General features: G+C 38.0%; 1 protein-coding gene across 5 annotated transcripts in view; it reads right to left on the bottom strand.

The window, feature by feature from the left end:
* cacna1db (calcium channel, voltage-dependent, L type, alpha 1D subunit, b) overlaps window positions 1–15,077 on the bottom strand; it is a 145,712-nt gene that overhangs the window by 99,303 nt on the left and 31,332 nt on the right. For all 5 annotated transcript variants that reach the window (XM_056246929.1, XM_056246930.1, XM_056246931.1 and 2 more), the window contains exons 5-7: window positions 13,053–13,195; window positions 5,799–5,951; window positions 1,981–2,177 (exon numbers count right to left, since the gene is read on the bottom strand). In XM_056246929.1, the coding sequence (XP_056102904.1) occupies window positions 1,981–2,177; window positions 5,799–5,951; window positions 13,053–13,195 (493 nt within the window). The remainder of the gene's footprint in view (window positions 1–1,980; window positions 2,178–5,798; window positions 5,952–13,052; window positions 13,196–15,077) is intronic.

Raw genomic sequence — 15,077 nt, 5'->3', positions numbered from 1 at the left:
CTGCTTTACTTGTCCCAGGGTGTAATGTAAAAGACATGGAAAATACTCTTGGCATAGAGCTTGAGTCTGTCAACCAGTGGCTAGTAGACAATACGCTCTCTATGCATCTGGGCAAGACTCAATCAATCCTGTTTGGTACAAAAAGGAAGTTGGCAAAATTAAATACTTTAAAGGTGATGTGGAATGGGTCTGAAATTGTATCCAAATCAAGTGTCACATATTTGGGTTTAACATTGGATCAATTACTTATAGGTGAATATATTGCAGCCAAGGTTTTAGCCAAATGTGCCAGTTTTTATATCGCAAGACAAAGCTTTTTGATTTCTCTGTAAAGAAATGATTGGTTTTAACTCTGATTCAATGCCATGTAGATTTTGCTTGCTCTGCATGGTTTTCTGGGTTGGCTGTGAAACTTAATAACAAATTCCAAGTGCTGCAAAACAATGTTATTCGGTACCTATTAAAACCCGTACTCATATAGGTAGGGAGGAGTTTACAAGAGCTGGTCTACTACCTGTACATCTAAGACTAGAACAACTTAAGCTGAACCATATGTTTAACATTGTTTATGGTCATGCCCCCAAATATTTATGCTCTAACATAACCCTGATCCATACGCAGCATATTCATAATACTAGGGCCAGCATCTAGTTCCTAGAGCTACTAATCCAATCAAAAAATATTTATTTTATACGGGTATCATGGCATGGAATAGTTTTTCTACTGCTACAAAACTCCTATCATCACGAGGGATTTTTAAAACACAGGTCAAGAAACTTGTATGGAACAAGGTGAATATTTATTGATAAATTAGAGTGTTTACATCGTTTTTGGTTTTTATTTAGTTTGTTTTTACGTGATGTCTATTTACCCTCCTTCTCATACTGTATGTTTTTTTTTTTGTGTGTCTGGTTTGTTTGCTTCTTGTCTATTGTTTCTTGTGTGTAACAGCTAGGACCGTGCTGGAAATAAGTATTTTACTTTAGCATGTTATCCTTTGGATTACTGTTTTATCGTCTTGGATCCAGAAATAAAAATCAATCAAATCAATCAATCAATCTACTTGATTTGTGTTTTTTCTCCACCACTTATAAACAGAGGCTGAAGTTTTCCTGAGGGCTCAATTTTGCCCGTCTTCTGACTTTGTCCCTTCAGGCTTAGAGGGTCAATCTCATTAGCATCTGTTGAGCTCTGTGTGTGTGTGTGTGTGTGTGTGTGTGTGTCATGGAAAAGCGCTTAGAGCGGAAGTGGACACGAACGTCAGTAGCCGCGTTTCCATTACAGATTTGCGCAAAACTTTTGCGATATTTTCTAAACGTCGATAAAAAAACTTTTGCGAAATGACGGCATTTCCATCAATCGATGTTATGCGACTAAAGCGTAATTTTTTCCTCTCGCGATAAGTCGTTCCAAAAATCATGGCAACGGATGTTGGTAGGTTTACGTATATCTCAGCCACCGCACTAGCCATTATTATTAACCAAAGGAGACGTATGCGTGTTATCACAGCATTAAAGCCAAGGAAAGACCCGTATACTGAGAGCGGCTCATATGAGTGTTTCTCACTCCTTCTGCTTCAAGCTCTTGAGAAATTGTGGCATTTCTTTGTTGTTAATAATCCAGTATTCCTGTGATACTTTTGTCTTTTATGAGTTTAATAAAGAACTCTGTCTCGTCTTCTGTCCAAACACACCGCATCATCTTTAAAGACTGATCGACTGTCACGTACGTCATGTGACTGTAAATGCACAAAAACTGTTTGCATTGCAGTTTTGCGAAATATTCCTTTTTCGAATTGCCTGAAAAACCACCTCATGTGAGCGTAAAAACTTTTTTGCGAATATATGGGAGTTTTTGCTAAATTGACATGTTTCCATTGGGCGTATTTTCAATTCTCAATTTCAATTTGCGCAGGCTAATGGAAAGGGTAAACGTGGCTAGTGATATACTACTATTGCTTGAATTCAGTGCAAGTCTCACCCAGTACAGCACATCGGTCCAGCCCTCCATGGTGATGCACTGGAACACAGTCAACATGGCAAACAAGAAGTTATCAAAGTTAGTGATGCCGTTGTTGGGCCCGTGCCAGCCGTCCCGACACACGGTGCCATTGACAGGGCAGTGACGCCCATGACCTGAAAGAGAACAGGGAGCAGAATCCTCTTCTGCTAATGTACCTGTGTGGAGAGAAACACGTGGCTCATTCTCAGGGAAAGGTGCCATTTTTACTGTTTGTATGAACATACTAGTCAGGATATCTTTAAAGGGATAGTTCACCCAAAAATGAAAATTACCCCATGATTTACTCATCCTCAAGCCATCCTAGGTGTATATGACATTCTTCTTTCAGACGAATACAATCAGAGTTATATTAAAAAATGTCCTGGCTCTTCCAAGCTTTTTAATGGGAGTGAATGGCCGTTTCTGTTTTGAAGTCCATAAAAGTGCATCTATCCATGATAAAAGTGCATCTATCCATCATAAAAGTGCATCTATCCATGATAAAAGTGCATCTATCCATGATAAAAGTGCATCTATCCATGATAAAAGTGCATCTATCCATGATAAAAGTGCATCTATCCATCATAAAAGTGCATCTATCCATCATTAAAGTGCATCTATCCATTATAAAAGTGCATCTGTCCATCATAAAAGTGCATCTGTCCATCATAAAAGTGCATCTATCCATCATAAAAGTGCATCTATCCATGATAAAAAGTGCATCTGTCCATCATAAAAGTGCATCTATCCATCATAAAAGTGCATCTGTCCATCATAAAAGTGCATCTATCCATCATAAAAGTGCATGATCTATCCATCATAAAAGTGCATCTGTCCATCATAAAAGTGCATCTATCCATCATAAAAGTGCATCTGTCCATCATAAAAGTGCATCTGTCATCATAAAAGTGCATCTATCCATCATTAAAGTGCATCTATCCATTATAAAAGTGCATCTATCCATCATAAAAGTGCATCTATCCATCATAAAAGTGCATCTGTCCATCATAAAAGTGCATCTGTCCATCATAAAAGTGCATCTATCCATCATAAAAGTGCATCTATCCATTATAAAAGTGCATCTATTCATCATAAAAGTGCATCTATCCATCATAAAAGTGCATCTGTCCATCATAAAAGTGCATCTGTCCATCATAAAAGTGCATCTCTCCATCATAAAAGTGCATCTATCCATCATAAAAGTGCATCTATCCATCATAAAAATGCATCTGTCCATCATAAAAGTGCATCTATCCATCATAAAAGTGCATCTGTCCATCATAAAAGTGCATCTCTCCATCATAAAAGTGCATCTCTCCATCATAAAAGTGCATCTGTCCATCATAAAAGTGCATCTGTCCATCATAAAAGTGCATCTCTCCATCATAAAAGTGCATCTATCCATCATAAAAGTGGATCTATCCATCATAAAAGTGCATCTATCATCATAAAAGTGCATCTATCCATCATTAAAGTGCATCTATCCATTATAAAAGTGCATCTATCCATTATAAAAGTGCATCTATCCATTATAAAAGTGCATCTATCCATCATAAAAGTGCATCTGTCCATCATAAAAGTGCATCTGTCCATCATAAAAGTGCATCTATCCATCATAAAAGTGCATCTGTCCGTCATAAAAGTGCATCTATCCATCATAAAAGTGCATCTATCCATCATAAAAGTGTATCTGTCCATCATAAAAGTGCATCTGTCCATCATAAAAGTGCATCTCTCCATCATAAAAGTGCATCTATCCATCATAAAAGTGGATCTATCCATCATAAAAGTGCATCTGTCCATCATAAAAGTGCATCTGTCCATCATAAAAGTGCATCTATCCATCATAAAAGTGCATCTATCCATCATAAAAGTGCATCTGTCCATCATAAAAGTGCATCTATCCATCATAAAAGTGCATCTGTCCATCATAAAAGTGCATCTGTCCATCATAAAAGTGCATCTCTCCATCATAAAAGTGCATCTATCCATCATTAAAGTGCATCTATCCATTATAAAAGTGCATCTATCATCATAAAAGTGCATCTATCCATCATTAAAGTGCATCTATCCATCATAAAAGTGCATCTTTCCATCATAAAAGTGCATCTGTCCATTATAAAAGTGCATCTATTCATCATAAAAGTGCATCTATCCATCATAAAAGTGCATCTATCCATTATAAAAGTGCATCTATCCATCATAAAAGTGCATCTATCCATCATAAAAGTGCATCTATCCATTATAAAAGTGCATCTATCCATCATTAAAGTGCATCTATCCATCATAAAAGTGCATCTGTCCATCATAAAAGTGCATCTGTCCATCATAAAAGTGCATCTATCATCATAAAAGTGCATCTGTCCATCATAAAAGTGCATCTCTCCATCATAAAAGTGCATCTATCCATCATAAAAGTGCATCTGTCCATCATAAAAGTGCATCTGTCCATCATAAAAGTGCATCTGTCCATCATAAAAGTGCATCTCTCCATCATAAAAGTGCATCTATCCATCATAAAAGTGGATCTATCCATCATAAAAGTGCATCTATCATCATAAAAGTGCATCTATCCATCATTAAAGTGCATCTATCCATTATAAAAGTGCATCTATCCATGATAAAAGTGCATCTATCCATTATAAAAGTGCATCTATCCATCATAAAAGTGCATCTGTCCATCATAAAAGTGCATCTGTCCATCATAAAAGTGCATCTGTCCATCATAAAAGTGCATCTGTCCGTCATAAAAGTGCATCTATCCATCATAAAAGTGCATCTATCCATCATAAAAGTGTATCTGTCCATCATAAAAGTGCATCTGTCCATCATAAAAGTGCATCTCTCCATCATAAAAGTGCATCTATCCATCATAAAAGTGGATCTATCCATCATAAAAGTGCATCTATCCATCATAAAAGTGCATCTGTCCATCATAATGCATCTGTCCATCATAAAAGTGCATCTCTCCATCATAAAAGTGCATCTATCCATCATTAAAGTGCATCTATCCATTATAAAAGTGCATCTATCATCATAAAAGTGCATCTATCCATCATTAAAGTGCATCTATCCATCATAAAAGTGCATCTTTCCATCATAAAAGTGCATCTGTCCATTATAAAAGTGCATCTATTCATCATAAAAGTGCATCTATCCATCATAAAAGTGCATCTATCCATTATAAAAGTGCATCTATCCATCATAAAAGTGCATCTATCCATTATAAAAGTGCATCTATCCATCATTAAAGTGCATCTATCCATCATAAAAGTGCATCTGTCCATCATAAAAGTGCATCTGTCCATCATAAAAGTGCATCTGTCCATCATAAAAGTGCATCTGTCCATCATAAAAGAGCATCTGTCCATCATAAAAGTGCATCTGTCCATCATAAAAGTGCATCTATCCATCATAAAAGTGCATCTATCCATCATAAAAGTGCATATATCCATCATAAAAGTGCATCTGTCCATCATAAAAGTGCATATATCCATCATAAAAGTGCATCTATCCATCATAAAAGTGCATCTGTCCATCATAAAAGTGCATCTATCCATCATAAAAGTGCATCTATCCATCATAAAAGTGCATTCTTCTTTGTCTGAAAGAAGAATGTCATATACACCTAGGATGGCTTCAGGGTGAGAAAATCATGGGCTAATTTTCATTTTTGGGTGAACTATCCCTTTAAGAAACATTATCTGATATATTATGATGTGTGTAATCCAAAATAAATTTTAGAAAGGAGCTTTTATTGTTTGTAAATAATCTAATGAATGTGAGAACACACTGACGCGTGCCGTTTAGATAGCAGGTTGAGTGCATCTTCCCGATGAACAGCTCCAGACCGATGATGGCGTAGATGATGATGACGAAGAGTACGAGCAGAGCGATGTGAAGCAGAGGAACCATGGCTTTAATTATGGAGTTCAGCACCACCTGTAAGCCTACACACACACACACACACACACACATAAACCCCTTATGAAAAAAGTGTGCTTAATTTTGCACTGATAGTGTACTTCAAATCTAAATGAGAAGATTTGATTATTATATGTATATCTAAAATGTATAAAATTAATGAAATAAAAGTCCACTTAAGTGTACTTTTACAACATTTATTTGCCCTTACAGAGGTCATGAAACAGTCCTAAATGACTGTTCTTTATTTTAGAAGGTTCATCTGCCATTATAAAGGTCACGTAACAGTCCTAAATGTTCACTTTCATGTTTCTTAACACACTTAAGTACACTTTTAAAAAGTGCACTTTGTAATAATGTCAAATTAAAAGTTTCACCTTAAAGTAAATTTAAATTATGTTTTAATAATCTTTTGTCATGCTTAAAATAAGTACACTTTTTATGTGTTGAATAGCATGCTAAATCAGATAAAGCACTTGATTATAATTACCTGTAGTGTATTTGAGATTACATTTATATGGTGTATAAAGTATATTTAAGTACATGACATACATTAATGTGCATTTTAGTTTATCATAAATGTTTGTCAGTACATTCGACAATAGACTTTAACCATATTTCAGTGACAATAGAAATAATTATGAAATTACATATGAAGATAAAAGTCCTACTTAAGTTTAAATAATTGCATTTAATATAAATGTAAACTATAATACAGTTTCATTTAATTGTAACTAACACGTAATTGAAAGTCCGAAAACATTATATTTCACTCGCACTCAAGTATATTCTATGGAAGCTTGTTTCCGCCACTGAATAAAAAAATAAAATAAATAATTGCGACATAAGAAGTCAGAATTGTAAGAAATAAAGTCGCAATTGCGAGATATAAAGTCGCAATCGAGATATTGCGAGACTTTTTATCTCACAATTCTGACTTTTTTTCTCACAATTGCGAGTTTACATCTCGCAATTCTGACTTTATAACACATAATTCATCTTTGACATCTTTTCTCAGAATTGTGAGATATAAACTTGCAATTGCGAGTTATCAGACCAATTCTAAGGGGAAAAAAGGCCAACTTTTTTCCCCTCAGAATAGTTTATATCTCACAATTCTTTACCACTTTACAACACGCAATTGCGACTTTATATCAATCAATTCTGACTTTATATCACGCAATTCTGACTTTACAACACGCAATTGCGACTTTATATCAATCAATTCTGACTTTACAACACGCAATTGCGACTTTATATCACGCAATTCTGACTTCACAACATGCAATTGCGACTTTATATCAATCAATTCTGACTTTACAACACGCAATTGCGACTTTATATCAATCAATTCTGACTTTACAACACGCAATTGCGACTTTATATCACGCAATTCTGACTTCACAACACGCAATTGCGACTTTATATCACGCAATTCTGACTTCACAACACGCAATTGCGACTTTATATCACGCAATTCTGACTTCACAACACGCAATTGCGACTTTATATCACGCAATTCTGACTTCACAACACGCAATTGCGACTTTATATCACGCAATTCTGACTTTACAACACGCAATTGCGACTTTATATCACACAATTCTGACTTCACAACACGCAATTGCGACTTTATATCACGCAATTCTGACTTTACAACACGCAATTGCGACTTTATATCACGCAATTCTGACTTCACAACACGCAATTGCGACTTTATATCAATCAATTCTGACTTTACAACACGCAATTCCGACTTTATATCACGCAATTCTGACTTTACAACACGCAATTGCGACTTTATATCACGCAATTCTGACTTCACAACACGCAATTGCGACTTTATATCAATCAATTCTGACTTTACAACACGCAATTGCGACTTTATATCACGCAATTCTGACTTCACAACACGCAATTGCGACTTTATATCACGCAATTCTGACTTTACAACACGCAATTGCGACTTTATATCACGCAATTCTGACTTTACAACACGCAATTGCGACTTTATATCAATCAATTCTGACTTTACAACACGCAATTGCGACTTTATATCACGCAATTCTGACTTCACAACACGCAATTGCGACTTTATATCACGCAATTCTGACTTTACAACACGCAATTGGGACTTTATATCACGCAATTCTGACTTTACAACACGCAATTGCGACTTTATATCAATCAATTCTGACTTTACAACACGCAATTGCGACTTTATATCACGCAATTCTGACTTTACAACACGCAATTGCGACTTTATATCAATCAATTCTGACTTTACAACACGCAATTGCGACTTTATATCACGCAATTCTGACTTTACAACACGCAATTGGGACTTTATATCACGCAATTCTGACTTTACAACACGCAATTGCGACTTTATATCAATCAATTCTGACTTTACAACACGCAATTGCGACTTTATATCACGCAATTCTGACTTCACAACACGCAATTGCGACTTTATATCAATCAATTCTGACTTTACAACACGCAATTGCGACTTTATATCAATCAATTCTGACTTTACAACACGCAATTGCGACTTTATATCACGTAATTCTGACTTTACAACACGCAATTCTGACTTTACAACACGCAATTGGGACTTTATATCACGCAATTGCGACTTTATATCACGCAATTCTGACTTCACAACACGCAATTGCGACTTTATATCAATCAATTCTGACTTTACAACATGCAATTGCGACTTTATATCACGCAATTCTGACTTCACAACACGCAATTGCGACTTTATATCACGCAATTCTGACTTTACAACACGCAATTGGGACTTTATATCAATCAATTCTGACTTTACAACACGCAATTGCGACTTTATATCACGCAATTCTGACTTCACAACACGCAATTGCGACTTTATATCAATCAATTCTGACTTTACAACACGCAATTGCGACTTTATATCACGCAATTCTGACTTCACAACACGCAATTGCGACTTTATATCACGCAATTCTGACTTTACAACACGCAATTGCGACTTTATATCAATCAATTCTGACTTTACAACACGCAATTGCGACTTTATATCACGCAATTCTGACTTCACAACTAGGGGTGTGCCGGTTTCAGAATTGGTGATGACGGTTATGACGTGAGTCAAATGTGACGGTTCGTAACATAACCGTCGGGGGGGGGGGGTTGAATAACTGTTCGTCTGTTATAGGACAGCTTAGTTTGAATAAACAAGCAGACACTGATTAGCTACTGCCGTTTATTTAACATGAACAGCAAGACAACTAGAAGTGAATGTGCTTTCCATTAAATGTATCACACAGTAAACAAATCCTTAACAAACAAAACAAACAAACGTTGCAATGAACGTGCTTTGTTTTAAATAAATCACACACAGTAAACAAAACCTTAACGAAAAAAACTTCGAATGAACTTTGCAATTTAGTCGAGCAAACTGCGTGCCGGTGCGGTGAGACGTTCATGCTCGTGCAGATTCGGCTTGAAGTCGGTCATCCTCGGACGCGGCGCCGCGCGCGCTGTTACAAAAAAAGCCGTGCACACAGCCAAGCCAAATGGGGTCTTGCCGGTCTTGCGCACCGAACGCGTCATTTTTGCCGCGCGCACCTTCTGGCTCGTGCGGACGCGTCGAGTATAAACAAGGCTTTACTCCGTGTCAGCGCGCGCTCTGATCGGTAAAGGTGCACAGACCTCTCCCGAATCATCCCCAGCAGTAGCAGCCTCCGTTTCCCTCTTAAGCTGATATTAGTATATAAACATTCTCTATGATAAAAAATGTTTGTAAAAAATATTTTAATAGCACGTACGGTTTTGGCGGTTATAGAGTTCTAATGACGGTGTTCAACTATAACCGTCGGTCTCACGGTTATATAATAACCGTCACACCCCTATTCACAACACGCAATTGCGACTTTATATCACGCAATTCTGACTTTACAACACGCAATTGCGACTTTATATCACGCAATTCTGACTTTACAACACGCAATTGCGACTTTATATCAATCAATTCTGACTTTACAACACGCAATTGCGACTTTATATCACGCAATTCTGACTTCACAACACGCAATTGCGACTTTATATCAATCAATTCTGACTTTACAACACGCAATTGCGACTTTATATCAATCAATTCTGACTTTACAACACGCAATTGCGACTTTATATCACGCAATTCTGACTTTACAACACGCAATTGGGACTTTATATCACGCAATTCTGACTTTACAACACGCAATTGCGACTTTATATCACGCAATTCTGACTTCACAACACGCAATTGCGACTTTATATCAATCAATTCTGACTTTACAACACGCAATTGCGACTTTATATCACGCAATTCTGACTTCACAACACGCAATTGCGACTTTATATCACGCAATTCTGACTTTACAACACGCAATTGGGACTTTATATCAATCAATTCTGACTTTACAACACGCAATTGCGACTTTATATCACGCAATTCTGACTTCACAACACGCAATTGCGACTTTATATCAATCAATTCTGACTTTACAACACGCAATTGCGACTTTATATCACGCAATTCTGACTTCACAACACGCAATTGCGACTTTATATCACGCAATTCTGACTTTACAACACGCAATTGCGACTTTATATCAATCAATTCTGACTTTACAACACGCAATTGCGACTTTATATCACGCAATTCTGACTTCACAACTAGGGGTGTGCCGGTTTCAGAATTGGTAATGACGGTTATGACGTGAGTCAAATGTGACGGTTCGTAACATAACCGTCGGGGGGGGGGTTGAATAACTGTTCGTCTGTTATAGGACAGCTTAGTTTGAATAAACAAGCAGACACTGATTAGCTACTGCCGTTTATTTAACATGAACAGCAAGACAACTAGAAGTGAATGTGCATTCCATTAAATGTATCACACAGTAAACAAATCCTTAACAAACAAAACAAACAAACGTTGCAATGAACGTGCTTTGTTTTAAATAAATCACACACAGTAAACAAAACCTTAACGAAAAAAACTTCGAATGAACTTTGCAATTTAGTCGAGCAAACTGCGTGCCGGTGCGGTGAGACGTTCATGCTCGTGCAGATTCGGCTTGAAGTCGGTCATCCTCGGACGCGGCGCCGCGCGCGCTGTTACAAAAAAAGCCGTGCACACAGCCAAGCCAAATGGGGTCTTGCCGGTCTTGCGCACCGAACGCGTCATTTTTGCCGCGCGCACCTTCGGGCTCGTGCGGACGCGTCGAGTATAAACAAGGCTTTACTCCGTGTCAGCGCGCGCTCTGATCGGTAAAGGTGCACAGACCTCTCCCGAATCATCCCCAGCAGTAGCAGCCTCCGTTTCCCTCTTAAGCTGATATTAGTATATAAACATTCTCTATGATAAAAATGTTTGTAAAAAATATTTTAATAGCACGTACGGTTTTGGCGGTTATAGAGTTCTAATGACGGTGTTCAACTATAACCGTCGGTCTCACGGTTATATAATAACCGTCACACCCCTATTCACAACACGCAATTGCGACTTTATATCACGCAATTCTGACTTTACAACACGCAATTGCGACTTTATATCACGCAATTCCGACTTCACAACACGCAATTGCGACTTTATATCACGCAATTCTGACTTCACAACACGCAATTGCGACTTTATATCAATCAATTCTGACTTTACAACACGCAATTGCGACTTTATATCACGCAATTCTGACTTCACAACACGCAATTGCGACTTTATATCACGCAATTCTGACTTCACAACACGCAATTGCGACTTTATATCACGCAATTCTGACTTTACAACACGCAATTGCGACTTTATATCACGCAATTCTGACTTCACAACATGCAATTGCGACTTTATATCACGCAATTCTGACTTTACAACACGCAATTGCGACTTTATATCACGCAATTCTGACTTTACAACACGCAATTGCGACTTTATATCACGCAATTCTGACTTCACAACACGCAATTGCGACTTTATATCAATCAATTCTGACTTTACAACACGCAATTGCGACTTTATATCACGCAATTCTGACTTCACAACACGCAATTGCGACTTTATATCAATCAATTCTGATTTTACAACACGCAATTGCGACTTTATATCACGCAATTCTGACTTTACAACACGCAATTGCGACTTTATATCACGCAATTCTGACTTCACAACACGCAATTGCGACTTTATATCACGCAATTCTGACTTCACAACACGCAATTGCGACTTTATATCACGCAATTCTGACTTTACAACACGCAATTGCGACTTTATATCACGCAATTCTGACTTCACAACACGCAATTGCGACTTTATATCAATCAATTCTGACTTCACAACACGCAATTGCGACTTTATATCACGCAATTCTGACTTTACAACACGCAATTGCGACTTTATATCACGCAATTCTGACTTCACAACACGCAATTGCGACTTTATATCAATCAATTCTGACTTTACAACACGCAATTGCGACTTTATATCACGCAATTCTGACTTCACAACACGCAATTGCGACTTTATATCAATCAATTCTGACTTTACAACACGCAATTGCGACTTTATATCACGCAATTCTGACTTTACAACACGCAATTGCGACTTTATATCACGCAATTCTGACTTTACAACACGCAATTGCGACTTTATATCACACAATTCTGACTTCACAACACGCAATTACGACTTTATATCAATCAATTCTGACTTTACAACACGCAATTGCGACTTTATATCACGCAATTCTGACTTTACAACACGCAATTGCGACTTTATATCACGCAATTCTGACTTTACAACACGCAATTGCGACTTTATATCACGCAATTCTGACTTCACAACACGCAATTGCGACTTTATATCAATCAATTCGGAGAAATAAAGTCAGAATTGTGAAATAAAAAGTCGCAATTACCTTTTTTATTTTTCATTCTGTGGCGGAAACAAGCTTACATAATATTCTTTTAAAATATATATTTTTTTTTTAATAGTGTGCTAAAGTGTAGTTCTTTTTCACAGGGACGCACGAGCAGCTGAGTGTGTTATTATCAGCATGTTATTAGGCTGTTCTGTCAGTGAATGCTGGGTAAAGATGTGGACGCACTTGGCACTCCTGAGACCAGACGAAGGGGCCGCAGAACTCTGAACGCTCGTAAAGCCTTGACATCGAACCCGCCTGGCTTTCCACCCGTCTGCCCGCTGACATCTCGATCTTTGGTTATCAGCTCCAGCACAACACTGAAGAGACTAGGAACACACACACACACACACTCATCAGTATTAATGAAATATAACAGAGTGTTATATGTTAGTTCATACAAAGACTCTAAAACAATTTGGTATAGGAACAATTTTCACTCAGAAATTGCTAGTAAATTTCACAAGTAATTACAAAGAAATGGCAAGTAACACATTGGGCTCTATCTTGCACTCGGCGCAAATGACTTTGTACACTGACGCATGTATCATTCCTATTTTGCACCCGCGCAAAGCGGACTTTTCCCTCCACAGACGCACGTCGGTTAACTAAGAAATACACTTGCGCTCCCCGGGGCGGTTCAGCGCAAAGAGGAGGCGTGTTCCGGCGCAAACTTTCCCTCATGCTATTTTGCTGTTCTATAAAACAATTGCGCCACTGACCAGAAAAAACCTAGTCTAAAGTCAGTGGCGCGTTGCGCGTTGTTCATTATGCTATTTTAAGCGCGCATGCTTGGCCATAATGTAGCGGGTGCACAACGCGCATACACTTTGATTATCTCATCAACACAGATGCAGCAGTTTTTATTTTTGCAAATCATACATTATAACAAGGAAAAATATTAACACATGAGGGAAATCATTGTGGTGTCCATGAAAATTTAGTTTTTTTTCCTCCCACGCCTGTTTAACCGACGCTGATTTGTATGGGGATGGGAGAAACCCACCCACGATAGATAGATAGATGGATAGATAGATAGATAGATAGATAGATAGATAGATAGATAGATAGATAGATAGATAGATAGATAGATAGATAGATAGATAGATAGATAGATAGATAGATAGATAGATAGATAGATAGATAAGTCTGATTTGAACGTTGAATTTCTTGTTATTTCTGCATGCATTCTACTTCAGACAGTCAATAAACAGTGCCGTCTGAGGGTGTTTGCATGAGGGTTTATGCCATAGTTTACAGGTGCACGCAAAACACGCAATACAACGTCACTTCTCTGTCTTTCACGGTCCTGACAAGAACGTCGGTCTCCTCGGCTGTGAACCGCTCCTGACGCGCGCCTGGTGAATCCGCCGTTATAATAGCAATCCGCCATGCAACATGCGCACCTGCTCTTAAAGGGAATGTGAGATGACGCTCTGATTGGTTTATTCCACGTTACGCCCAAACCACACCTATGAATAATGAAGCTACTTCAGACCAACCTCTTTTAGATTTGCGCCAGGCGCAAGAGGCATTTATCCCGCCGGGAAAATAGCAACAGCGCCGGGATCCGCCCACAAAGTTACTTGCGCTTTGCGCTTTGACACTTGCGTTTCAGATCGTGCGCTGGGTGCAAGATAGGGCCCATTGAATTAAACTTGAAGTAGAAAACGGTAATATTATTTTCTCTAATCTTAAAGGACAAGTTCGGTATTTTACACTTAAAGCCCTGTTTTAAGATCATTTCTACTTGACTTGGACAAAAACTACGATGAAACTTGTTGGAAAGCATCTTTTGCAGCGATTTTTGTGTGAGCATATCAGTGAACACCCCAGGCCACTCGGTGAGTTTCACGTCTTTGTAAACTAAAGCTTAATGCGTTTTAGGAAGGATTGTTCCAGTGTTTTAAAGGGAAACTCTGGCCTGTAAATCGTTTCTATTATGTTTTAGTTGTTGTTGCTTTTCTGCAAAAATGTATTAGTTTGTATATGTTTTATTCATAGATATTTCTAGTTTGCGGGAGTCCCGGGAATCTTTTTATTTTCCCGCAAACCGCACACACACAGAGAGTGCATTGCCATCGCCGCACTCTTTTGCATTGGGAGTGCACGTCTCTAGATCAAGGGCCCGGCCCGAGGATAGTGACGGGAAATATCGGCCCGCAAGTTCGGGCTCGGCCAGAGAATAAGCTCTAGTTCCTTTGCGACTGA

This window comes from Rhinichthys klamathensis, unplaced genomic scaffold, assembly GCF_029890125.1.
Source record: "Rhinichthys klamathensis goyatoka isolate OS25496 unplaced genomic scaffold, OSU_Roscu_1.1 h1tg000040l_1, whole genome shotgun sequence".
Classification (NCBI taxonomy): Eukaryota; Metazoa; Chordata; class Actinopteri; order Cypriniformes; family Leuciscidae; genus Rhinichthys; species Rhinichthys klamathensis.
The sequence above is the reverse complement of the archived record's forward strand: the minus strand, read 5'-3'. Positions and strand labels throughout refer to the sequence as shown.